Here is a 25,473-nt window from a genome sequence, read left to right as displayed (position 1 = left end):
TCAGAAAATTTATTTCAACATTCTTGTACATAGTGACTCTTGTTTGTACAATATTTATACATTATCCACATCTATTCAGTACAGGGCAGCAAATTAACTGAAATGGATGATCTTTCAGTGTTCAACAAGGAGAAAGATGAAGTGTATCCATATCCATCTTGGTTCTAAGTGGGGCAATCGATGCTTTCATCACACCTCTTGGGAGTTATTGACATCATGGGAGACATTAAAGATACCGCACGATGAATACTGCCGCCTGGATAATTAGTATATTAGGACACACTAATTGCAGATATTTACTTTAAGAATTTAAATGAAAATTTAATGTTATGATGAGGTTTAGTTTATGATTATCATTGTAAAAAAAAAAATGGTGTTGGCCTCTACTGTCCAGTCATTGTACCCCAAGATCTGATTTCCAATGCATTACTGACCTGGGTCATACGGGGAAATCTCATATACAAAAGCATGGAGATGAATCATACAAGTTTCCAGTACACTGCAAAGGAAAGGAACAGAAAGCGGGATAAAATGCTTCAACAGGATCCACATGCTTAAACAGATATTAATGTTAAAATATGGATATAACGTATAGAATATCCTTGTAAATTTTCAACTTAGTTCAAAACTTCAGATTCAGGGTCCAAATAAAAGACAGGAAATTGTACAGATTAAAATACACACAAAAGCACAATAAAATAAAAGTTAAGCTCCATAAAAATGTGAGTATCTGAATCAGTCACTGACTAATGTTTTTTTGCCCCACCATTATTTCAGTCAGAGCAAACAGATATAAGAGAACAAGCTCTGTCCACAGACGCTGTGTGGGCGACAAAGACCCTGTCAGATTGGAGTCCCTCAGACAAAACCAACTTTAATTAAACAGAGGTCTGTTTTTTAAAGCATGTGTATATGGAGACCTTGATGTGACAGCTTGGAGAACCTGACTCTAAATCCTCTGCAGTAGTTGGTGCATTGAGTTGTTGTGCAGCCTTAACCACCTGAGGGCAGCAAATCCTCTGAAATGGATGACCTTTCAGTTGACTACCTAGCTGTCTTGCCCATCACGACTAATGAGAGCTGAATTATTCATTTTAAATCATAGAAGGGCTGATGGGGTTAGCTTTCTCTTCATTCCCTTTAGGAAAAAATAAAAAAAGATTTTAAAACCTCGATGATTCCTTTGGAGAAATTGGTAAAAACTTTCAAAAAAGTGTATGGTACCACTTACAACCTAATTAATAACCTAATTATAAACCATTCATAACCCCTTTATAAAGGTAGTATTGTTATAAAGTGGTACCAACTGTGTTTGTGCATGTAAATGACACATTGAAAAAATGTCTTGCATGTGGAAATAAATTTTCTTTATTTGAGAGTAACTCTATATACCCCCACCCCACCCCCACACCCCCCCCCCCCCCCTTTTTTTTTTTTTTTTTTATTGTCAGTATAGTACATCTTGCAGTGATTGAATTCTTCATTTTATTGGTAATTAAAAATGATAACATTGACTGTGGTCACCATAAGCTGATCTGCCAAATAGATCTGTCTCCCCATTAGAAGATCTAAAATCTACTGAGCTATAGATTACTGCATCATGCCCTGCAGTTTCTTTCCTGTCCAGTATTGACCTGGCAGGAATCAAGCCACTAAGCAGTTAGGAGTTATTGATGGGAACAGCTCTCTGCACGCTGCCGTCAACCTCCATAAAACACAGGAATCTGGAGGAAAACAGCTCGATGGCTGGCAGTGAGTCATGCCTAAGTGATTTCTACAGTACTTACATACGGAAGTCGATCCTGGAAGCCGTTAAGGGTTTTGTTGTTGCACAGAAAGGCAGGAAATCATGGTGTGTTAAAGGTCACTATTCACAGGAAACAGTAAGATATGAGTACTTGGAAATGAGAACTTTCTTAAATACTGTACTGTTAATACCTTCAGCTGAGTAATTACTGTATGATGTCAGCGATCATAGTCAGCAGAACAGACAATCACAATCACAAGATCACTGTCATGAGTTTCTGACCAAAATCATCAGCAGTTTTTAATTTATATATCATGCCAAAATCACATGTGCTTCTGGGAGTAAAATAAATTAGTACATATGAACATTTTTGCAGGGTGCAATGTCCTCCATATAGTATTGTCAACATATTGTAATTTGGCAGTGAATGAAATAATCATTTGCCGCTTGGCACAAGGCTCTCAGGCTCAGATTCAACTTATAAGTAATTTACAACTATTAAAGCCGTCCTGTCCCACTCCTGTATGGCTATCAATTGTTTGCGCTGACTCAGCCACAATAACGTGAGGCTGGTAAGTGTGTGTGTGAGTATGTGTGACAGAGTGTGTATTGACCAACAGTGACTTAACCATTAAAGTGGGCGATACTGCCTCCTCAGCAGCTTGGTCCTGTAAGCCCAGCTCAGGCCTTTTCAACAAAGCTGCCATTTAGTCGACAAACAAGACTCGAATGCAGACAATGAAACATGCCGTAATGCCAAGGTAAATATGCAAGCAGTGTAAAGCTGTTTTTGAAAAAACAAATGGAGAGCAAGGATCATCAGAGAGCACACACAAACACACACACACACACACACACACACACACGCACCCAAGTCCTACATAGGCTACAGTGAGGTCATGTTTAATTCAGTTCTTATAATGTGTCTCAGGCCCCAGAAGCATAACAGCACATCAGGCTGCACATCTTCCCAGTATATTTTTCCTGCATAAAAATAGAAAAAGAGGACCCAATTCTGCCAAAAATGCATAATTATCAACTGTAGTATCTAAGTACAAGGAGACAATTTAGCATAGCATTCACTGCAGGTACGGTGTGACTACACCCGTTCAGGTTATTTAGTTTAGTTATTTATTTGCACATAGAAATAAAAATGTAATACACAAATAGGGGAGAAAAACATGTGCAGGTCAGGTATAAACCAAAATTTGGCTTATGTAAGAAACTCACTATAAAGAGTTAAACTTGTTAAATTTGTTAAATTGCACAGACTAGTTCTTAGTGCATTCATACATAGAAATACAACAAATAGATGTTAATGTCTGTCGCATAGAAATTGAATATTATTATTATTGTTACAGGTTAATGTTGAGAAAACATTACGGTACATCTTCCTCGGATGTCTATGAGAAGAATGTTTTCGCATTAAATAGAGATTTGATATCAGCTCATCCAAACGCATCATGACAAATACACAAATTCGAGTGGTAATTACAACTTAACGGCACAAAAATATCATAGGGAAGGGGTGTGTGGGAGTGGAAGGAGAGCTCACATTAATCACTTATTCAACAAACCTGATTTCCTGACATCAAAGCTGCTTCCTGAGGCACTTCCCATCAGCGCTCAGTCATACTGTCTACCTACACTGTATCTTGGCAGATCACCTTTCTGGTTGCTTTTGGAGTATTTCCAAAAACAAGCTCAATTGTGTGGAAATTAGCCACAGAGATGGTATCTCTCTTCATTTCAATCATCAGCACTTACAAGGCAGCTGAAAACTGTGTACTTGATATTTATCCAGTGACTTCCCTATCTGGAGCTGCAGACCGGTTGCCAGTACAGTCACACACATCCTGCATGCTGCTACTGTAACAGGGGGCCGTGTGTAAAGGATGCAGTTAGCACAGGGGGATAAAATCCTTTTCCAGGTCACTGAATTTGCATTTCTTGTACTAATTTACTTTATTTTTGTGGGAGGTTGTGTGTGCTCTTGTGTATGTCTGTGTTGTCAGTACAGTATGTAGAGTGTATGTGCATGCAGTGCAGGGTCTTGGTGTGACAGGGGCTCATAAAAAATTCACCTGTTGTCCTCCTACATAATGTAATAATGTTCCTGTACTCCAAATTCACTGAATGCCAACAGGGACGGCACCAAAGTTCCTCTCTCCTAATTGCTGCCAGGTTTCTGTCACAGATCTAATTTTATAAGATGCAGTTAGAAATGGACTTAAAGCCTTTTTAATGTTATCTAATTCCAGTTTCCGCCTATTACAGATGTTCAATCATTTCACGTAAAAAACAAAACAAAACAAAAACTAAATAACTAACCAAATAACTAAATAATACTAATAATACTAATAATAATACCAATACTACTACAACTTCTACTACTACTACTACTACTACTACTACTACTACTGTAATGGTAAATCAGGCTTTAAGCCTTTTCTCATGATATCTAATTCCAGTTTCCACCTATTGCAGATCAATCATTCTACCTCAAGACCTCAAAATAAATCAATAACTAAATAAATAAATAAATAATAGAGATCAAATTAAATTCAAATTTAAAAAAATAACTACATACCACATATAATGAGGATAAACCATGTGCTTGTAACTCATTATTGATAATGTTTATGACTTCTGCAAATGTTTTTTCCCCATTATACTTGGCAGTGCCCAGTTCCTTATGGAAACATCTGTGTTGTCATCTTTAACACAAAAAAGGTCACCTGTTTATTCCCTAAATATAAACTATCATATGGAAGAGAGAACCGAAACATTAGACGTGGAACAGAAACTAGACTACATGGAAGAGAAAGCTACATGTGTTCATGTCTGTCTTCCCAGTCACACACACGACAATGCAGTCAAGCACATGTTGGTCAATATAGCTTTTATTTCAGCAAATCATACATACACTGTAAAAAATGCATCTGTTTCATAACCTTTAAACAATACTATACCAGACCTGTGATGACAGCGTGTGATTGGTTGAGCATGGCTACAGTGTCAGAGGTTATCAAAATGATTCGCATGTCATCACACCAAAGAAACGACACACTCTAAGACTTTGACATGTATTCCGATTCAAAAAGTGTATTGAAATTCCAAGTTAAAAGGAATGGGGGGAAAATGGGGGGAAAAAATCTCATTGGAAAATAGATGGCACTTTTCAGGTCTTAACATGGAATTTCAAGAGAAGAGATTTAAAATGAAGCCCAACAGCAGATTACTAAAAAAAAAAAAAAAAAAAAAAAAAAAAAAAAAAAGACATAAGAGTTCAGCTGGTACCAGGTTTGTATAACCGTAACAGCCACAGTCACAGGACCTATCGAGAATATACAAATCTGGAATCACTTTTAAACCCAAGTTTTCAGCCCTGACACATTTTACATGTTCTTAGAGCAGATCGGGTAAAGGTCAAGCTTTAGAAACAAAATAAAAGCAAACAATGTAAGATGATCATCTTTTTTATTTTTGTTTTTTTAAAATAAAGCTGTCTAAACCAAAAGCTTTGTCTAGCCACTGTACTAATATATAAAACATTTTCAACTCCAGCAGAATCTAAGTATGTGTTTGTACTGTATACCTTAACTGCTAAGTATCTCTGTGCTTCTCTACATTCTAGCTATTCTATGTAACAAATCAAGAGGGAAAATCTGAAATATGGCCCGTGTAAAGCCGTCATAGGAGACATCCGAAACACTAAGCATTCAAAGACCAAAGAATGCTGTCTAAGTTTCCTTCTGCCTTATGAAATAAATGCCGCTCTTATGCAGTGTAATGACGGGCTTATGTCAGGTCCAGTCCAGTATGCATGCTTCTCCTTCCATATCGGTCCTTACCAACAAAAGGCACACCTTACCCCCAAACACCATACCCTAAACAGGTGTGTAGTGCACAAGTCTGTGTTTTTATGTGTGTAAGAGAGTTACTGAGTTACACTGTGTGCTCAAATCATATTTTTACACGATTTTATTTAAATACTGTATGCTCTGCTTACATCTGAAAATTTACCAAGTTACAATAATCTTTAATGGCGAGCTACGATGAGATTATGCTTCAGCTCTCTGATGTATAAAAGGTCAGTATACAGTGTTATTACACGTTTTCAAAAGATTGTGGCTTAAGCAGGCTATAACTCTGTTGGTGTGGTTTCATCTGTTCGTGCTTGAGGCATTATTTCAACCCCAAATTCCATTATGACTTCCACACAGGTTTAGCCTCCGGTCCTACAGAGTGAAACTACAGCACGCGGTATTAGACATGCTACCACCAAATCTGTTTAATCCTCTGTATTTGTCGAACAATGGATTAGAAAAATAGATAATGTTTTTTTTTTTTTTTTTTTCCAACACCACAGTCTTTTTTTTTCTAACAGCAGCTTGGCTGTTCCTGTTGCGAAGCCTTTTGAGATGATTTGTCTTGATTTGTGTCTCAGTGAAAACAACTAGCCGTGTCGGTTCTGATTGCTATCCAACTCACACTGCGTTTTTGCCTTAATTCTTCTAATGAAGCATGTCTAACTCTTATCTCACATTTCCATAAGGTTATAGTTTGCAAATCGGGATCAAAAGAAACCTAAAGAGTGCAATATTCTCATATCTACATCATCAACATCCCACCTATACACAGGAACATTAGATAAGGAACAAAGGGGAAGGGAAGAGAGGATGAGGAGGGGGGGATAAAGAAGAGGAGAAATCTCTTTAACATTATGCCTAAGGCATCAGCACACTCAGGCATCAGAGTGCTGCACAAGGACAGGACACACTAAAAGACATGGACTGTCCAATGAAGGGAGAGGTCGTTGCACACGTCACCACATCCAAACCACTGGATTGGCTTTCGATTAGTCGTTGTAATTTTCTCTGGTTGGCTGACAAGCGAGTGAATAAGTGCCTTTAACCAATCATATGTTATATTAGACAGGAAGAGAAAACATGAACGTTTGCCAGGAATATTGGTATTTACTTATGAACAAACAATACACAGAGAGTAGTCCATAGGCTGTTAGTACGATTAAGTATCTGCCTGGGGAGTCACCTAGAAACGTGCAGTTGGACCAAATGAACAGTTTTCTCTTTTTCTTTTCTCTTTAAAAAAAAATCAAATTAAATTACGACAGATATTCTTCGTTGTCATCGTCATCCTCCTCATCCTCGTCATCCTCGTCATCCATCCCAGCCTGGTCATTGAGGACGAAGGAATCTTCATCGTCATCAGAGAACAGAGAGTCTCCGCTCCCGAGGTCTCCAGAAGACTCCAAAACCACACCTGCCCAACAAGGAACAACAACAACAACAAAATCTTTGACCAAACAGATAAGTGTAAAATTTCAACACTTAACTGACAGATATACAATGTCATCAAAGGAAAATTACACGTGTTAACGCTTTCACACAAGGAACTATTTATTTATTATTTATTTATTTGTCCATTCAAATAAACAAGCACAGAGACAAGGCATACTGGCTGTACAACTAAAATTCCGTCAATATGGTTATCAATGTCCCCCATAGTTCACTTACCGCAGTCTGCTGGGCCATGGGTGCGTGATCCAGCCACCTCGTTGCCATAGCGATCCACACACCAGCACTGGCCACTGCTGCTGTGGCACTGGTGGGACCTGTAGTAACCATCCTCATCACAGGATGGCAGATACTGGCCTGTACATACAAAGAAAACACACAACAGACACATGCAATGAGTCAGGGTAAGAGAGTGTGTGTTGTGGTAACACTGATGTGTGTGTGTACCAGGTATTACTAATGTTATGGGGATGTGAATGTGTTTACACAGTCATGCTGTAGGGACTTGCCTCCCTTATGGGGACAAAAAGCAAGTCCCTTTAGTGAAAATCATTAATTTTAGGATGAAGACTTGATTTAAAGGTAAGTTAACTTTAGGGTTGTTAAGGTGAAGTCTCCAAGAAATGAAAGTAAGTCAATGTAATGTCTTCTGAAGTGATGGAACCACAACTGTGTGTGTGTGTGTGTGTGTGTGTGTGTGTGTGTGTGTGTGTGTGTGTGCACGCGCGCATGTGTGTGTCTCACCAAGCAGCTTCTTCCCAGCCTGCTTTTTGTTGATGCTTGACAGCTCTGCTTTACAAGGGGAATCTGAAAAGGAGAGACAAGAGACTCTGGTAACAAACTGCAGAAGTTTTCTTTTCTGGGAATGCATCTGTTTGTGTGAACCACCGCATCCTTTTTGTTTAGGTTTTGCTTTTGTCATGAATGATGCCGTCCTACTGTCTTCCGCCTTTTAGTAGCAAAAGTTCTGGTGACTCATCTGTGAATATTTTTGAGTGCGAAAACAAACTTTCAGCCGTGGTTGCACACAAAGATGCATTATAATGCATTACTTTGTACCATACCACACTGAATTTGATCGTGTATTCTGTCCTCCATTATTTCCCCTTTTGGATTTTGGGTTGTTTTGGGAGTATTTTCTTAGCCTCCATGAAGGTTCAGGTTGGGGGGCGGTTGTTTTGTTCTCTATAAACTGTGGGTCTATAAAGCCTTGTCAGACTGGAAACAACGATTAAGGGCTAAAAATAAACTTGAACTTGAACATGTACCATAGCATGGGAGAATAAACCATTTTGGTTGTCTGGAAGCTGCCCATTAATTTTGTTGTTATTTCATTTTCCTGTTATCTTGTTTGATGCTACAGTGAAACACAAAATCATAGGCATCCCATATAAGCATCAGGATTCACAAAACCTCTTCAGAGAAAAAGAGTTTTCAAATGCCATTTTTTTCTTTCCTTTATTCCAGAGGGAAAAAATTAAAACAGTTTCTTCTTATGTTTCTTCCTAAAAAAAAAAACTGAAAAAAAAAAAAAAAACCTTGAGGTGAGGTCTCCTTGCCTGATTGTCAATTGAATGTTTATTACCCATATTTATTACCCATATTCAGCTATAAGTGAGGAACTGCACTTAAGAGCCTTTTGAAGAATTTCATAAAAAATTCCTTGATGTAATTTCTTAAGATCTACCTTGAGAACCCAAACCCAGATCTTCTACACGCTTGCCTGCCAGGGTTACCACACAAGTTTAAAAAAAATAAACAAAAAAAAAAAAAAAACCTTTTTGAGAAATGCATAACTGTAGTGCAAACTTATGTATATAGTGCTGCTTTGTATTGTATAGTATAGCATCAGGAGCTGCATAATGTGTGTATGTGTGTGTGTGTGTGTGTGTGTGTGCGTGCGTGTGTGTGTGTGTACACATATATACCTGTGTGCCTCTGGAAGCATGTACACCACTCTGAGCTGGTTATAACTTTGTCGGCATGCGTGTCGCAGGATCTAAAGAAAGCATCGGAGCACGGCTCATTCCTGTCCAGGTAAAGGCTCTTGATCTCCGACTCGTCAAGCTGGAGGTCAAAGTTCGTGTCCAGGCGGGAGAACATCCAGCCCAGAGGATCCTTACAGATAGGTGAAGCCCCAACCTCAAACTCTGGGGGGACAGGTCACAGATGAGAGAGGATAGATGGGGAAAAAAAATCATACATAATGTGACAATGACTGTGATCTCCAGAGATTAGAGTGACAGCCTGCCCAGAAACATTCAGCATTCAGTGAATGTTTTGTTAATGCCAGGTGACTTACTGTTCTTCTCTGGTTTCTGGATCTTGACTCTCTTGTGGTTTCCATTCTCATGCAGCACTCTGAACCAGTCTCTTAGACGACTCACCACCTCCTTCAGGTCTGCTTCACTGCACACTACAGTTTCATACACAGAGAAAAGGAGAATTACAAAATGCCTTCTTGCAAGGAACTAACCAAGTACATCTACTCAAGTACTGTACTTAACCCCCTGAACTTTGATTTTCCCTTAAAATCTCCCTTAAGTAGCTGGTGGCTGCAATGTTTAACTGAAGCTACATCACACTTACATTGAGCGACATATTAAAGCCAAGCTGCCATTGTTTTATGACTGCACCATGACATCAAATAGAAAATATTTAGATTTTGTGTTCATCATTTTATACACTTTTCCCTGTAATTCAGCAGGGTATATATGGAATGTTTGGGAACCTTAGCAAGTAACTAGCAGCTGCTAGTTACTTGCAGAATAAGCTTTTACATACAAAACATAAAATGTGAGGCATATTACAGATTAATACATCAACAATTTAACAGTCTAAAATGAACCATTCTTCCAGTGAGTGCTCCTTTTCATACTTGACTACATTAAACTGCTAATACATGTAAAAGTTAACTTAAATAACATTTTGAATGTAGGACTTTTGGTTTAAATGGAGTATGTTTCCATGACAGTATCACTATTTTAACTTAAGTAGCAAATCTGAGCACTGTTTCCACCACAAGTCAGCGGTCAGGGTCAGGCAAAGGAACAGCAGCCGGTAGGGATTCAGTGTCCCGCTCAGTGATACTGCATCAGGACAGATGCTTGCTAGTAAAAGACTTGAAAGACAGTCTCTAATTCCTAGGACACCCTGCTAGCCTGAGCACTCTGTACGACTCATTAATTACGACCATTACAGAGAATTTAATGATTCTTGTGCAAAGTATCTCAGCTTGCAGTGTGTGTACCTTTCTTCTCTGCAGAGCTGTGTTCAGGCTGAGAGGGGCAAGGACACATGCCAGGGCACTTCACAGCGATCTTCTTTCCGGTGATGCATGCCTGGTATTCCAACTTACACTGAGTCAAACAGAGAGAGAGATTTGAAGGGGAGCAGACAAAAGAGGAAGTCTAAGTAAAATCAGGACGTGTCTCCCATTATGGGAGGAAATTAAAAAATGCAGTTTGTGTGTATACAGCTGTTTTTCTTTCTTTCTAGAGACAGAGCAGTTGCGTGTGTGGGTATAGGTGTGTTTGTGTGTGTGTGTGTGTGTGTGTGTGTGTGTGTACGCATGCAGACACCTTGGTGGAGTAGGTATGTCCATCAGTTCCGCACACAGGGGAGGGATGAACCACTGGGCAGGGTTTGCACTTTGAACCTGGATTCTGGTACAAACTGGGGTCCTTAAAACTAGACAGGAGACACCAAGAACACTTGATTCACACTGAACATAATATAAAATAAGCAGAGATTTCATGCACAGTTTTTCCTTTTAAAATTGTCCCCCCCATCAGAGAACAATGCACAAAGCCACACCTATTTGAATTTTGTTTGTTCTCCCTGCTTCATTCAAAATTAATCTGTTTCCTAGCCATTTTGTATCTGTATTATATTGTCTTTTTTTTTTTTTTTTTTTTTTTTTTTTTTACATCAAATTCAGAAATAAGAAAAGGATTTAGTGTTTGTTTGTAATGTTGTTCTCTGATTTGTTTGCACTGTGTAGTGGTGATTGTGTTGTTGCTAAGAATGGGAAATGAGGTCAGTATGGTGTTACTGTCCTCTCTCCAGCCTGCAGTGTCCCAGACAGAAACGCAGAAACGCACACACAGAGACACACACAGATACACACAGTCCATTCATATCATTTGGCAGGACTTGGTGTCCATTGTAAGGCAGTGCCAGCGCTAGGGTAATTGGACTAAACAGTAATGTCACACAACAGTCACAAGAGAACTGGGCAACCAGCAGACCAGCTGGAAAAACAGAAAAATAGCCATCCCTCTGGTATTGCTTATCATGCTCTCTCTCTCTCTCTCTCTCTCTCTCTCTCTCTCTCTCTCTCTCTCTCTCAAAGGGAGGAAAGCAAAGACACAGAGAGTAAAAAAAAAAAGATCTTATTTTCTCCTCATCCATTTCTATTTAATTTCTGACTTCATCACGGAAATCAGAGAGGACAGTTTTCGAAATATAAGGATATATGGGAGAGCAAGAGTGTATGTGTGTGTGTGTGCACTGTTGCATGTCTTGCATGAGTGAGAGTGAGAGAGTCTTTTCTACCTGACTCTCCTCAGGCTGACACAAGTGGCTGCCTTGTAATCCTCAGCCACACACACCTTGTGGCGACCGCATTTTATCTTCAGACAGGGATCTTTGGCTGGATCAAGGCCTGGGAAACACAAAGAAAAGTGATGCAGTATGAGAACAGTGTTTAACATAGGCTACCTTATAGGCTACCCTATGTGCTGACCACAACTCAGGAGAGATTCAGCAGCCAATTATATTGACAAATGCTTTTCAAATTACAAATTAAATTTCTGTATGATTCAAATATAATATAGTACAGTATAGTAAATATACTGTGAAAGTCCCAAAGTCTTTCTAGTTTAACTTTTTATTGTTTTCTCTGTATCTCTTTTAGTTTATTACACACATCATACTGGTGATCGGGAACCTATGGCAACGTCCTCTCTCTCTCTCTCTCTCTCTCTCTCTCTCTCTCTCTCTCTCTCTCTCTCCCACTCTCTCTCTCTCTCTCTCACACACACACACACACACACACTGCTAGGTCTGACACTGCACACACACCATCGTGCCCGGCCTCACCTCTCTCTGTCTGTTCCACCTAAATACTTTAAGAGAATACTTTCCATGGAACTAAGAGGTTCCTTCAACCCGTTGTTGTCTTTTTCCACCAAGGTCTAAAGGCCCTTGAGGATTAGGCAAATTAGTCCACTAACTTGTTGAAAGATTACATCGGCCTCTGACACTTTTTAACATTTTTCTCCTGTGTGTCTGCACTGTGTTCTGTTGACTTTCTTCAGCAGCAGTGTGTAAACTTGCCCAAAAAACACAAAGCAAGTCCTGGATTTTGTCATCCACGATTGGATGAAACAGAGAGAGAGCAGAAGTAGCAAAAACAAATCTTTTTCAAAGGTTTTGAATCACTTAAACCACGAGAGGTGCTTCATCATACAGTCATAACTGTGCACAAAAAAGTTGAGCTGATAGGCCCAGTAGTTTGAAAGATAAGCGACAGACAGAAACACAGGGCCATAACACATGATCTCCTCCAGGCTGCCAGCTGGTGGAGATAATAACTTTATTTAAAAAAAAAAAAAAAAAAAAAAAAAACTGTCAGAAGAACAGAAGAACATAGTGCCAACACAGAAGGACAGCATCTAAAAAAATCAGGCACCATCATAACACATATATTTTCTATTCTGTCACTTTCTAGGCAAGTGACTAAATGACTCCTGGCTTGCTCTTTTTCTTTACTTTCTCATGTTTATGTCATTTGATTAGGTATCAGATCCCACAGTCAATATTTGTCCATTTGTATGTTCTGTAATCCCCTAAGCATATGTATGTGTTCATTGTGTGAATCTCTCTCACGCTGAAGCCAACACAGTATCACCGTTAAGTATCTTTACAGCTAAAAACAGATGGAAGTGGTTAGAGAGGCTACTTCTGACCCTAGATCTGCCTGCACTGAGTGTCAGCCTCAGGAGAGATCCTCAGACTGATCTGGTGTCAGATCCCACAGCTGAGTGCTATATCTGGCTTTCTAGGTGAGAGCTGATTTTAGACAAGAAACTTTGGCTGAGGATGCGATCTCTGCTGGTCGAAACAAAATACCTGTATCTGATCCCTGATCGGCACTCAGTGTGGGTGCCTTGCCAGGATCGGAGGCTTCGGCTGATCTCAGAACAGTTTGTGAGTGACCTCTGCTCTAAAGAACCTTACTGTAATCCCTGAGCAGCTTTGGCAGATTATCCTGCCTCCATCCTCCAACGCACTATCTAATGCTATTGTTTCCCTGACATAACTGTGTGTATTAATGTGTGTGTGTGTGTGTGTACTTGTAAATGCTACATAGTGAGGACCAGATTTTTAATCAATAGAGTGGGGACATTTTTGGGAAGTGAGGACACTGACCGGTCCACACAACTACAAAGGCAAATTGTGGCTTATTGGTTACGTTTAAGGTTAGAATTAGGTTTAGTTAAGGTTAGTGTGAGCATAAGGGTTTGGGTTAGGCCTGGTTATGGTTAAGATTAGGGAAAGGCTGTAAAAAATGAATGGAAGTAAGTGTGCATGTGTGTGTGTGTGTGTGTGAGAGAGAGAGAGATGTTATGTAACTGTCCCAAACCCTTGTCAGTATATCAGCCTGCGTCTTGAAAGTAGAATGACTATTATATCCCTTGTTCATCTTCTGTTGTATTATTGTCCATTTTATTTCATCTGGTGGACACGGACGACCTCACACACACACACACACACACACACACACACACACACACACACACACACACACACGCACACACCATACATACACAGATTGCAAAGAGGTTTGGAAAGTCTGTGAAAATTGTCACAAAATCAGCCCCCCACCTTGAATTTCCAACACACACACATCACAAAGTTATGGGCGGCTCTCGGCTCTGCAACTGAACCCGTTTGTGTGGTGTGTGTGTCCTGCACCACTGGCCCTCACCAGCTGCCCGCCAGCCAGTTCAAAGTGTTGAAGCTTCTGTTTTAATTTTTCGAAAGACTAGACTGCCCTGTTCTGGTACAGAGAATTATTTCCTGCAGGTGCAGAATGCGCTTGCACATCAGCCATCAGCTGTAGTCTGCGTGGTGCGTTCATGAATTTTAGCAGGTGACAAAAGAGCGTTACCCTCAGTCGGCGCCAGTTCTTTGAAGTCGGTTTGGTGTGTGCCTGGGCTTTGGCGTACGTGTGAATGTCCTCTGTGCTGTCTCCCTATCTAGATCATGTCATGCTGGATGATGAAGTGAGACAGCTAATAGCATATGTCCCAAGGATTTAGCACAAAGAAGCCAATAGGTGAAGATAGGGCATGAGATTTTCATCACCTCCTTCTTACAGGAGCTAATCTGGGGCTGGGCAATATGGACAAAAACAAATATCACAATATGTTTGACCATATACCTCGATATTGATATTTGGACAATATTGTGGGGATGACTCGTGGTGTTTTTATAAGACACTTGAATACAAGAGATTTTTCATAAACAATCATTAGTAATGTGGATATGATGACCAAGCTGGTAGAGGCAAATAACAGCTACAGCAGTCTAATAAGTTCAGAAAATGTCATCTCTTCACTGTGTTGCAGCCTTTAAAACCAGAACAAGACAACACTTATCCAAAATCCCAATTGATACCTATTCTCATCATGATATCGATATAATATCAATATAAGGGCCAGCCTTAAGCTAATTATTGTTGGGTTTGGGTTTCAAGGCTGTTCCTGGTCAGTCTGCATGTTATTCAAATCACAGTAGGTTTTCAGGGATCTGTGATCATTTAAGGAGGGTAAATCTGATGTCGTGAATATAGCCATGCACTGACAAATTAGTTGTTTTAGCTGCTATATCCAAACCCAGCCAACACCACTGCCACTCCCAGACTCTCTCTCACACACTCACCTTGATCGAAGGGCTTGGCTGGACTCCATGTTCCAGGCTCCTAAAACACAGTTAACCATTAAAAAACAGTTAGAGAAGTGGTCAAATAGCCTGTAGACAATGTAGTATGTATCTGACAAAAGAACATAGGCAGTCATACAAACCTCCACTTCCTTGATGAGAAAGCATTTCACAGAAAGGAAGAAAGAAATTCAATTTGATTATGCTGTGCTTTTAGCATGGAGATTTTGCATAATGAATTTAACAGATGAAAAAAAAACGTGGGGAAATGTGCACAGACACACACACACACACACACACACACACACACACACACTTTCAAATGCAAAAACAGATGGAGCGTGCATTCATTTAGCTGAGATAATGTTGCTTTGCTTTGCTTTCATGACAGCAGCTCTAAGCCATCAAACATGCTAATTTATTGCTTGTGATAGTGACAATGACAGTGATAGATCACAAGTGACGTGTCTGTGTGTGTGTGTGTGTGTGTGTGTGTGTGTGTGTGTGTGTGTGTGTGTGTGTGTGTGTGTGTGTGTGCGTGCATGTGAGAGAGCACATGTGTGACTTATCACACTCCCTTAAATCACCAAATGTCATTTTGTGAGAGACCATAAGCTGTCCTGTCACACACACAAAAACACACATAAGGAATGGAGGGAGGGTATCATATCAGCTGAACAGATTGAATTTCACACTGCAGCTGAAATTCAACAGTTAAACCATGACAGGAAAATTAACTTCTTCTCTTTAATTTGTAATGTGGCTTTTATGTGGCATGCTTTTGAAGCTGTCTGACAGCTACAGGGTTTCATTATGAAAATGTACTTTAATGTACTTTAAATGAAGTTCTGGCCAGGGCACACTGTCAAAAATGGCTATACTTATATAAAAAAAAAAAAACATTTTAATTTAGGAGTAGCCATGACTAAAAAACTAAAATTTGGACTGCACTTAGAACTTGCCAAACTAGCAAGACAATATCTGTCAGTAAAAAATGTAAAATGTAAAATAAACAAGTTTTTTTTTCACTACATAAAGACCTGTTTAAGGTAGTCTTTAGTACGACTATTTTGTATAAAACTAATGTTTATCTGGGAAACTGCGTCAACCCTTGTGCCTAAAACCCAGAAAAGGCATTTCAGAGAGAAAATAATTTCTTCAATTCAATAAATCACAATTTAACCAAAGCCAGTGGCGAGGTGACAGTGTTTGAACAGGGGACACTACAACACTACACTGTAGTTATAGGCTGGACATTAAACATAGAGCATGGATGAAACAGACGTTCTTCAGATGAATTATTACCATATACAGATAATTTTTTTTATCATACAGTATTCTGGGAGTTTTTGGTTGTTTTATGCCCATTTTAGGTCCATTTTTAAACACACAGGAAATAATGTTGCTGTACTTGAATAGATTTTTCAGGAATCTGTACTCATGAGTATTTATTTTTCTGACAAGTTTTTACTTTTACTCACTAGATTTTAACACAAATATCTGTCCTTTCTACTCCTTACATTTTCAAAACAGGCTTGTTACTTTAGTTTTAATGCATTCTAGAGGATTGGGGAATAATCAATTATTTTTCTTTTGCACTGTGTGCCTCCCCAGTATCAAGGTCAGTTTCAGTCTAAATGGATGGGACAATAACGCACAGAAAAAACAGTCCCTTGGTGTATCTAGCAGTGCGTATCATGCACAGCAGTTGTAACAAGACGACGAAGACAAGAAAGGGATACTCGACCGCAGAGAAATGGCGCCTAGTGAACGTGATGTCCGTGACAGGGAGAACTAGTCGCCACATGGATGACAGTGAACCAGCCAACATTGCCGACTGAACAGATTCAGAGGAGCAATTAACAGAAACTGCTGACTGTTGAAAAAAAAGTGCTGTGGAAATGTCCTTCAGAGGGCCACTTTTTATTTTTAGACTTTGAGTACTTTTCAGAGCCTGTAGTTTTTACTTTTATTTAAGTAAAGAAGTGGTAGATTTTTTTAACATACGTATCTGTACTTCTTCTTATGTTAAGAATATGTTTTGCAACCTACTAACCTACCACTAGGTATTACTTTACCGCCCTATGTTGCTAACTTGCATCACTCCAGTGTGCTCTTCCCTCCTCTCTCTCTCTCTCTCTCTCTCTCTCTCTCTTCCAGTCAAGGCAGATGGCCGCCCACCCAGAGCCGGGTTCTGCTCAAGGTTTTTGGCCCTGTTAAAAGGGTCTTTTACTCGCCACTGTCGCCCTGTGCTTGCTCTTGGGGGAGATTTTGGTCCATGGATTTGGCCAATATCTGCTGGGTTTCTGTAAAGCACCTTGAAATAACTTTTGTTATGATTTGACACTATACAACAAGAGTGCTTATAAATATAGATGCTTCAAGCCCCCCACACCTTGCACCATGTTTGGGCTCCATAACAATAGATGTACTGAAGGTGAGTGGTCTACCTCCTTTAAGTGAAGAAAAGGGGGGAACACCCATGGATGTGGTGGCTCAAGCTCGCTGCATCCTCTTCAGTGAACCCACTCTCAGGTCAGGGGTGTTTACTCTCCTGTCTCCCTGTCTCTGGGAATCAACACTTTTCTCGGCTAAAACACAACAACCTGTGGCCTCAGGAATGCGGCTGTCACTCCTCTGTCATTCTGTCACAAAGATAACCTGTTCTCTTTGTGCATTTTTTTTTGTTTGTTTTAGCCCACTTTCACAAGCCCATAGGCATAAAGACACATATGCATACAAAATATATTTAAGAAGCTTCTTCGGAAGTCTGCTTTAGTTCATTCATATTCAAAGGAATTCAAACTATTTGGCAAAAAATTATATTTTCAGTATTACAGAGAACTATTTGTATAATTATAAAATAGTCCTAATTTAGGATGTTCACTTTTTTTTTGTTAATAAAGACCAAGGAGTGTTCACTGTTTATATAACACTCCATCAGCTGCTTGCCAGAGAGTAGTTTCCGCAGCAAGTACCCCTATCTGGGTTCATCACAGGAAGAAGTGCAAGGAATGTTAACTTTCTTTCCTGTGTTGTACTTACAGGTTAGGCCTAAAACCAAACCAAACTCTGTTAAGGTTCTTCCCAGAAAAAAATGGTAGAAATGTTAGCTTTACATACATATGTATAGTTTTTACAGCATAGTTGTAACCAGTATAGACTAAGATAAGGCTAAGGTAAAGTTAAAATAAAGAAATAAAGTGTCTTTGTATCATAATATCGCCAAACTGAAGTAAACACATAGTTAAATTTCAACTAAAATTACTGTAGTGAAACTTTTTCCCCATAGTGCACACACTCTCATACACACAGATACAGATTGCAGAGGAATGTGTGCTCAAGTATGTGTTTGTGTGTGTTGAATCTCTCAACACTATGCACCAGGAGCATTGTTTTCTTTAAAGCTGCATGAGGGAAGATTTTTATTGGGGAAGAAAAACAACCGATGAGTGTAAATCTCAAAATGGAGCTCCCAACTTGCAGTTTCTGGAGATTGAATTAAAAATTGTAAATTTTCAAATACCTGCCTGTCAATGCCATTTGGAGCCACTAAAATGTGAAGTTACCATGTGCAGCTTAAAGCTGCAATATGCTTCAATGTTTTTTACACTAAAATAACAGCAAATAAGTAGGACATATTACCAGATACTTGTGTTTTTTTTTTTGTTTTTTTTTTTAATTGGAACGTGTCATTTCCATTTATTAAGGTATTGCATGGGCAATGCTTTTGAGGAAGAAAAGCTTGACTATCACATAACCACATCATCCAAGTAAAAAGTCTAAGTCTAAGTAAAAATGGTCTATATAACCAAAAGAATTGATGTTAAGTAAATAGATGAATAAAATGTAATATATTTCTAGAGCACACAATCCACATTTTGTGAGAACATCCTGCACATCAAAGGAATGTATTAATTCAAGACCACAAGATCTGTAATTCATGGTAATTTTATATATCCCGAAATCCACTTGATTTTTTGTTAGGAATTATTACTCTAGACCATAAACTGATATCTTGTGTGCCTGGCTTAGTTATTCATGGTCATGAAGTATATTTTTTTATTCTCATGTTGTGTCCTGGGCTGTGCAGAACTCCACATAGTAAAAGTTACTGTGACATCTAAATACAAGGAGAGCTCAGATATTGAGAGCATAGTGAAGAATAAAGCCAAGTGGTGAAGTGCTTTTGCTCCTGTTTTGGATGGTTCCCTTCCAGCGCTGCAGAATGTGAAAACTGAATAATGAGAGCATTGCATTATGGGCAACCAGGCCCTCCGGACAGGTCAAGACAACAAAAGTGCTCGCAGTCTGATTCCTTAATGGAATCAGCGGGCAAACACACACACACACACACACACTGACACGCACTGTTCTATAAACAAACTCCAAAGCGCATCACCACAACACTCCCAAAAATATGGCTGCAGTGCCAGAATCTGTCAGCACTACAAAGCATCAAATAACTGGATGAATGCACTTCACTGCACATCCAACCACCTACCCCCTTCCCAAATCCGCAGGAAAAGCAAAATTCTACAATGGTGCTAATGGCCTCCTGAGTACAGCATAAATATAGCAACTTTTCAATCTATCTCTCCATCTCTCTCAACATCTATTTTTCCCCATCGACCAATTTCTCTTCCTTTCTTCCAGTTGCACATGCATTGGTACGGCTGGACAGGCTCTGCTGGCCGGCACCCTAGCTACCTTCTGTACATGCTTAATTTGTATGCATGCATATCTACTAAAACAGGCATATATGAACTTAATGTGTGAGAGCCATGATACATTTTCTATCACTCTTTCTCACCTCTGCTTTAGATTTTTACAACTTCAACTTCCAGCACTGTCAACAGTGTCCTAATGGCTTCCTTCCCTCCCCCACCACTTTCTGGTCTCCTTCCCTTAACGAACAGGAGCAATATGCGCAGACTGTTTTCATTGTATTGTCTCTGCTTGTCTTCCTTAAGCATGTCGCATGCGTGCACGCCCACAGAGCACACGCACGCACATGCACACACACACACACACACACACACACACACACACACACACACACACACACACACACACAAAAAAAAAATCCTCACTGAGGTCCTTTGAAGTGGAAAAGGCCTGTAGCTCTGTACCTTCTCTACATCATTCACCCTCCAGAACACAAACAACACAAGACAGACACGTAGACCACGGAAACACACAAAGAGAGGAGAAAAATAGGAGAGGAGCCTCTCACTCTTCATCACAACCAGTTCATTGCGATTTTTCTCTGTATTAGACCTAGCTTGCTCTACAGCTTATTCCTTCACCCTGTGCCAGTGCTGTAAGCCAGCCAAGGTCCAATAAGCAGAGCAGAATGTCGAAAGCACTAAGATGGCACCAGTGCAGCAGAGAAAGCCCCAGGCCTCTCCAGCCATCAAACAGGACCTGGATCACTGGCCAGGGCCTATATGCACTTAGCTGGAGACCCATTTATGGCTCTCACTGAAAGATAAGAGCAGCAGTTTCATGGCGAGAAGATAAAATTTAAATCACAGTAATGCAAAGTGTGGCACAGAATGTTATTAAATAAGGTAACAGATTCAGATTCAGTGTATTGCAGCAGGTCGGCGAAAGAAAAAACATTACACTCAAGAATATTGAATTTTGAAGTAACTGCAGGATTGAGGGCTACACTAACAAGTAAATACTCAAGTGCAGTTGCTGGAGTTGTAACCAAATTAAGCCTTTAAATGTTCACCATGCTAAATTGCCTACGGCTGATTTAAATGAGACCGATTCTATTTAACTGGGCAAAACATAGAATAAGCACACAATTCATCAGTGAGTCAGGTTGAGTCAGATGACAACAAGGTGGACTCAACCATCAAATTATGTGCTTATTCCACGATTTTTATCAGATGAGTCTAACGGTTCCTCACTTAAATAGACTGGGCAATTTTAAACAGTACACCTTTAACTCAAGGTCATTTTCCCTCCCATGATCACAACCCTCATCCCCCTCCAACACACACACACACACACACATACACACACACACACACACACACACACACACACACACACACACACACACACACACACACACACAGACATGCTTAGCGCACCCTTTGAATGTGTGCATGTATTGCAAAAAAAAAAAAAAAAAAAAAAAAAATGTTGGAATACATTATACATCACTGACTTGAAAACTGCATCAGATAAGCATCAGGCCTAAAACACCTTGGTAACAAATAACAAATAGATCAATACAGAGATCAGTTCATATATGAGTATCTCATTTCATACCAGAGAAGCAATGCGTGCCTTATCCATTCATTCTGAAGGACAAGGAATAATGTGCAAGCCAGAACATGTTCAATTATAGGGTTAGGGTTGGTACAGTTTATTAGATTTCATTGCTGCTAAGCCTGCTGTTCCACAGTAAGTACCCTATAATGTGCAGTGTGCTACAAGAACAAATACAAGACTTATAAAAAAAAAAAAAGTGTAAGTATGTAACTTTAAAAATGGTTGGATGGTTGATTGTAGAGGAGAGAGACTATGCATTGACCCCAGGCCATCTGTCATGCACAATGATGGAACTGATGAACCTCAGTGCTCTATTCTGGCATTTAAAAAGTTGCATTAAGATTTAGCCTAAGATGAGGAGCTACAGCATTTGCTTTCTTGTTGGATTTTGCCAAAACGTGGTGGAATGATATATCTTACAATCACATTTTCAAAATTACTCCAATCAGCCAGTGAGGGGACACATCTATTCATTCACACATCAGACACCACTGATCCAATGCTGGCAAATCCTGTGGCAACGATGCATCTCGCCACTACATTCCAGAATGAAATATTACACTGAATGGTGGGAATGAGAATCCCAAAACAAGGTTACTGATTGGCCCAGATAGTAAATTTCCATAAGAGGGGGACAATATGTTATCAGTGGTCTTGCTTTCTGAATATCTGCGTGTCTGACCAATGACAAAGACCAACAATGAAGAAGCTCCAACCTGTGTAATTATGAGAGCGAAGGAATGGTGACATAAATCACATGCTCACTTGGATGTAGAAAGACAGGGGTGCATGAAAGCAGCACGACTGTCACCGCTTCTTTTATTAGTACAAGCCCATTCATACACTGATGAATCCTTGCTTAAATATGCATGAAGGCGCTCGTTCACACACAAACTATACACATGCAAACATGGACACATCACAGAAACACTGAAGCAGGAACCGATAGCTCAAACACCTGCACAGAACAAAAAAAAACCCACACACATACAGAAGCACCTGCGCACACACACATACACACACCATGCTCTGCTTTTGCACTACAACTCAATCTCTAATGCCTGCGCTCTGGCCTCAAGGTTAAAACACAGACGTGAACACACACAGAGCATTCAGCTCACCACCAATCACTCCACTCACTCTCTCTCTCTCTCTTATCTTTCCTTTCCACTCTCATTATCAGCCTCTATCTATCTATCTATCTATCTATCTATGTAACTCGCTTTCATTCTGAGCTGAACAGGTTAAATGTCCTTTCATTGCCATGTGTGGTATTTATAGACCTCTCTGTTGTATTAACCACCCAGCTCTCGCAGCTCTCTCTCACACACACACACACACACACACACTTTCTCTGTCTATCTCAAAGACACAGAGTTCCGCTCATCTTACTATAATCAGCAGAGCACATGGCCAATCACATTTCCTCTCTAGCATTTGGTCCTGACAACCTATTTGCATAATCCAAATCCTGCTCAATAGTTGGGCCTAAGGTGCGTCACATGGGCCCACCTGAGCTGATGGGTTCACATGGTCATGTGTGACAGGCAGAGAGAGAGAGGGAGAGAGGGAGAGAGAGAGAGAGAGAGAGAGAGAGAGAGAGAGAGAGAGAGAGAGAGAGAGAGAGAGAGAATGACAGAGAAACTGACAAAGATAGAAACACTACCATGTGAGTTACAAAACATCAAAAAGAGTCTAGAAAAGACAGCCTTGGCCTTTTCCCTTTAAAAATTAAACAGAATATTCTCACCCAGTGTTGTATCTCTCTTCCTGCAATACTGGAAATGCTACATCAAACACACATAAGAGTATTCGCTAAATAAATAAATAAATAAATAAATAGTCACTGCATTTGGTCTTCATGGAGGTGACACCATTCACTAGATCTGGTATCAGCAAAAACTGTATTATCTCTGGTGTGTTATGCTGGCCATGTTGTTTCTGTGGCTCTCTGCCCAAGTATATTGTACAAAAGCCAGAATAGAGCCCTACCCTCTGTTTCTTGTATTGTGAGTGTGTGTGTATGTTTGTATGTGTGTGTCTGTGTATGTGTGTGTGTGCAAGCCAATGGTGGTAGTGTGGACCTATTAAAGCTGTGGTTATAGGCAGGATTTCCTGCTGTCTCGAAGAAAAGCCCCACTGATTGACCTGAGACCTTCACCAGAGAGAACACAGAGACAAAAGCATGCTTTTTCCATTGTATTGTATTGTATTGTACTGTATTCTATTCTATTCTACTCTATTCTATGTTTTATACCATTCTTATACATACTTTTAATTATGACATTCCCAAACAATAGCAGTCAGCACAATGAAGCTTCTACATTTATTTGAACTTTTTTCTCTTTATTGCTCTCTACTGTTTGTTTTTGTGAGGCATTTAGATGCAAAATGTGTTTTGTTTTTATAGTGATATATAAATGAAATAAACTTAACGTGAAACACACACGTACATTTTCTCATATAAAAATACTATTTTATAGACACACACTATTAAAGCACCAGTCAAAAACATTTTACTAATCCTACAATGCCAAAATATGCAAAATCAAGCAATTTTGTTAAAAAGTTGATGTTTGAGGGAATAGAGGCTTCACCGTGCCACTGAACTGTGTTAAATACAGTATTTCCCTCCAGCTACCTGGCAGCTGGCCTACATGATCAGAGGCTGTACAGTATGTTGCATGACAATCGGTGGCAGTGTTACTATGCAGTGGCCTTATATAAACATGTCAGGGTAATGGTGGCTGACGGCACCTTGGTGAAGCCTACTGGAGAAGATGTTCAAAAACAGCACAATCATCTGAAAACCCAGATCAGCACCAGCACAACCACTGCAACACTGGGAGACTGGGAGAGAGAAAAGACACTGTTGAACCACACACACACACACACACACACACACACACACACACACACACACACACACACACACACACACACAATGCTAGGAATATACTACTGCCAGCCATATTACTGCTCAGTATTGGGTTCTCTTTCTGTACATCCTTACTTAGCCTATATTTCCATTGATTTGCTTCTGCCCTCTGGCAGCTCTTCATTTCTCTACCCAAGCAAATAGCTTTAACCCACTGCAGGTCTGAGTGCAGATCAAGGCCACTGGCCACTGAAGCGTTTCCTTCCAGATACCTGCTCATCATCAGGCCGCTTTTTGTGGAGTCAACGGTGGCTCTCTGATAGGCGTTGTACAATTGTGTTGTGCAGAGGCACTGGCTATCTCAGTTATGCAGGATGTGCTATCTCAAAAGCACACTCACAGCAGGCGAGGATCATCCCTGCTTTTTCCCTGCATTTGATCATCAGTGTATGTGGCTGTCTCAGTGGATGAACGAGTGACAAGCTCCACAACGGGCCCCGTGACGCGTCGATTGGACTTAACGAGAAAACGAGGAGCGCATGATCACAAACCAATGAGCGTGTAAGAGGAATGGGGGAGGGGGGTAGACAAGGGTAAAATTTAGAGGGTAAATATTTTTCTATTAGTATTACTTACATCTCGGAATTTATCCCATCTTCCGGCAAGCCATTTATCATCCAAAAAATTGCCGCTTTCGGAGCGAGCAGCGACGTGTCCAAAGGCGACAGCGCACGCACACAGCAAGGCGATGCTCAGCATCTGCGGACACACAACAACAACAGCGCCGGGAGAGGACAGCGGATCAGACCGGAGGATACCGCAAACGCGTTGGAAATAGAGACAGTTCGGTCTGCATCACATCAACAATTCACAGCAATCGCAAAAGCTGCTTATCGCAAAATGAAGAAAAGATGTGTAATATTTTATTTCCAGCCCCTACCTTGTCGCATCAGCTGCTCTCCAGACTGTATATGCTCGCTGCCGTTTCCTGTCACTAGTAATAGCAGCGCCTCTCTCTCTCACTCTCTCTCTCTCTCTCTCTCTCTCTCTCCCCGCACCGGCTCCCTGTGCGCAGCAACTCGTGAACGCGCAGCTAGCGGACCGCGCACAACCCTTGCGCTCTCTTTTCCTTTTTTCCCTCCCTCCCTCCTCAGTGCGGAGGAAACACTCCCGATTCCATGCTGTGCGCTGTTATCGGGCCACCGCAAAAGTGTTTCCTATTGATAAGCCACTATGAAAAGGAACCAGCCTATGGCATGTAGAAATCATATGATAAATTTTAGAAA

At 40.2% G+C, this 25,473-nt stretch overlaps 1 protein-coding gene across 2 annotated transcripts; it reads right to left on the bottom strand.

Annotated features, from left to right (window-relative positions):
* Nucleotides 1-4,632: 4,632 nt before the first annotated feature.
* On the bottom strand, nucleotides 4,633-25,240 carry spock3 (SPARC (osteonectin), cwcv and kazal like domains proteoglycan 3). 2 transcript variants are annotated; one of them, XM_030054265.1, is made up of 12 exons: nucleotides 25,128-25,240; nucleotides 24,824-24,946; nucleotides 15,162-15,170; nucleotides 15,019-15,058; nucleotides 11,626-11,734; nucleotides 10,650-10,758; nucleotides 10,319-10,427; nucleotides 9,371-9,484; nucleotides 8,997-9,218; nucleotides 7,813-7,875; nucleotides 7,288-7,425; nucleotides 4,633-7,033 (listed from the first exon to the last, which is right to left on the bottom strand). In XM_030054265.1, the coding sequence occupies exons 2-12, from the start codon at nucleotides 24,944-24,946 to the stop codon at nucleotides 6,876-6,878; spliced, it is 1,194 nt and encodes a 397-aa protein (XP_029910125.1). In that variant the 5' UTR covers nucleotides 25,128-25,240; the 3' UTR covers nucleotides 4,633-6,875. The 2 variants fall into 2 exon arrangements, with proteins under 2 accessions (XP_029910125.1, XP_029910132.1); XM_030054272.1 differs by lacking the exon at nucleotides 15,162-15,170.
* Between the last annotated feature and the right edge of the window lie 233 nt (nucleotides 25,241-25,473).

Source organism: Myripristis murdjan, chromosome 1 (assembly GCF_902150065.1).
Source record: "Myripristis murdjan chromosome 1, fMyrMur1.1, whole genome shotgun sequence".
NCBI lineage: Eukaryota > Metazoa > Chordata > Actinopteri > Holocentriformes > Holocentridae > Myripristis > Myripristis murdjan.
Note: the sequence above shows the minus strand (reverse complement) of the source record. Positions and strands in the feature narration are given on the sequence as shown.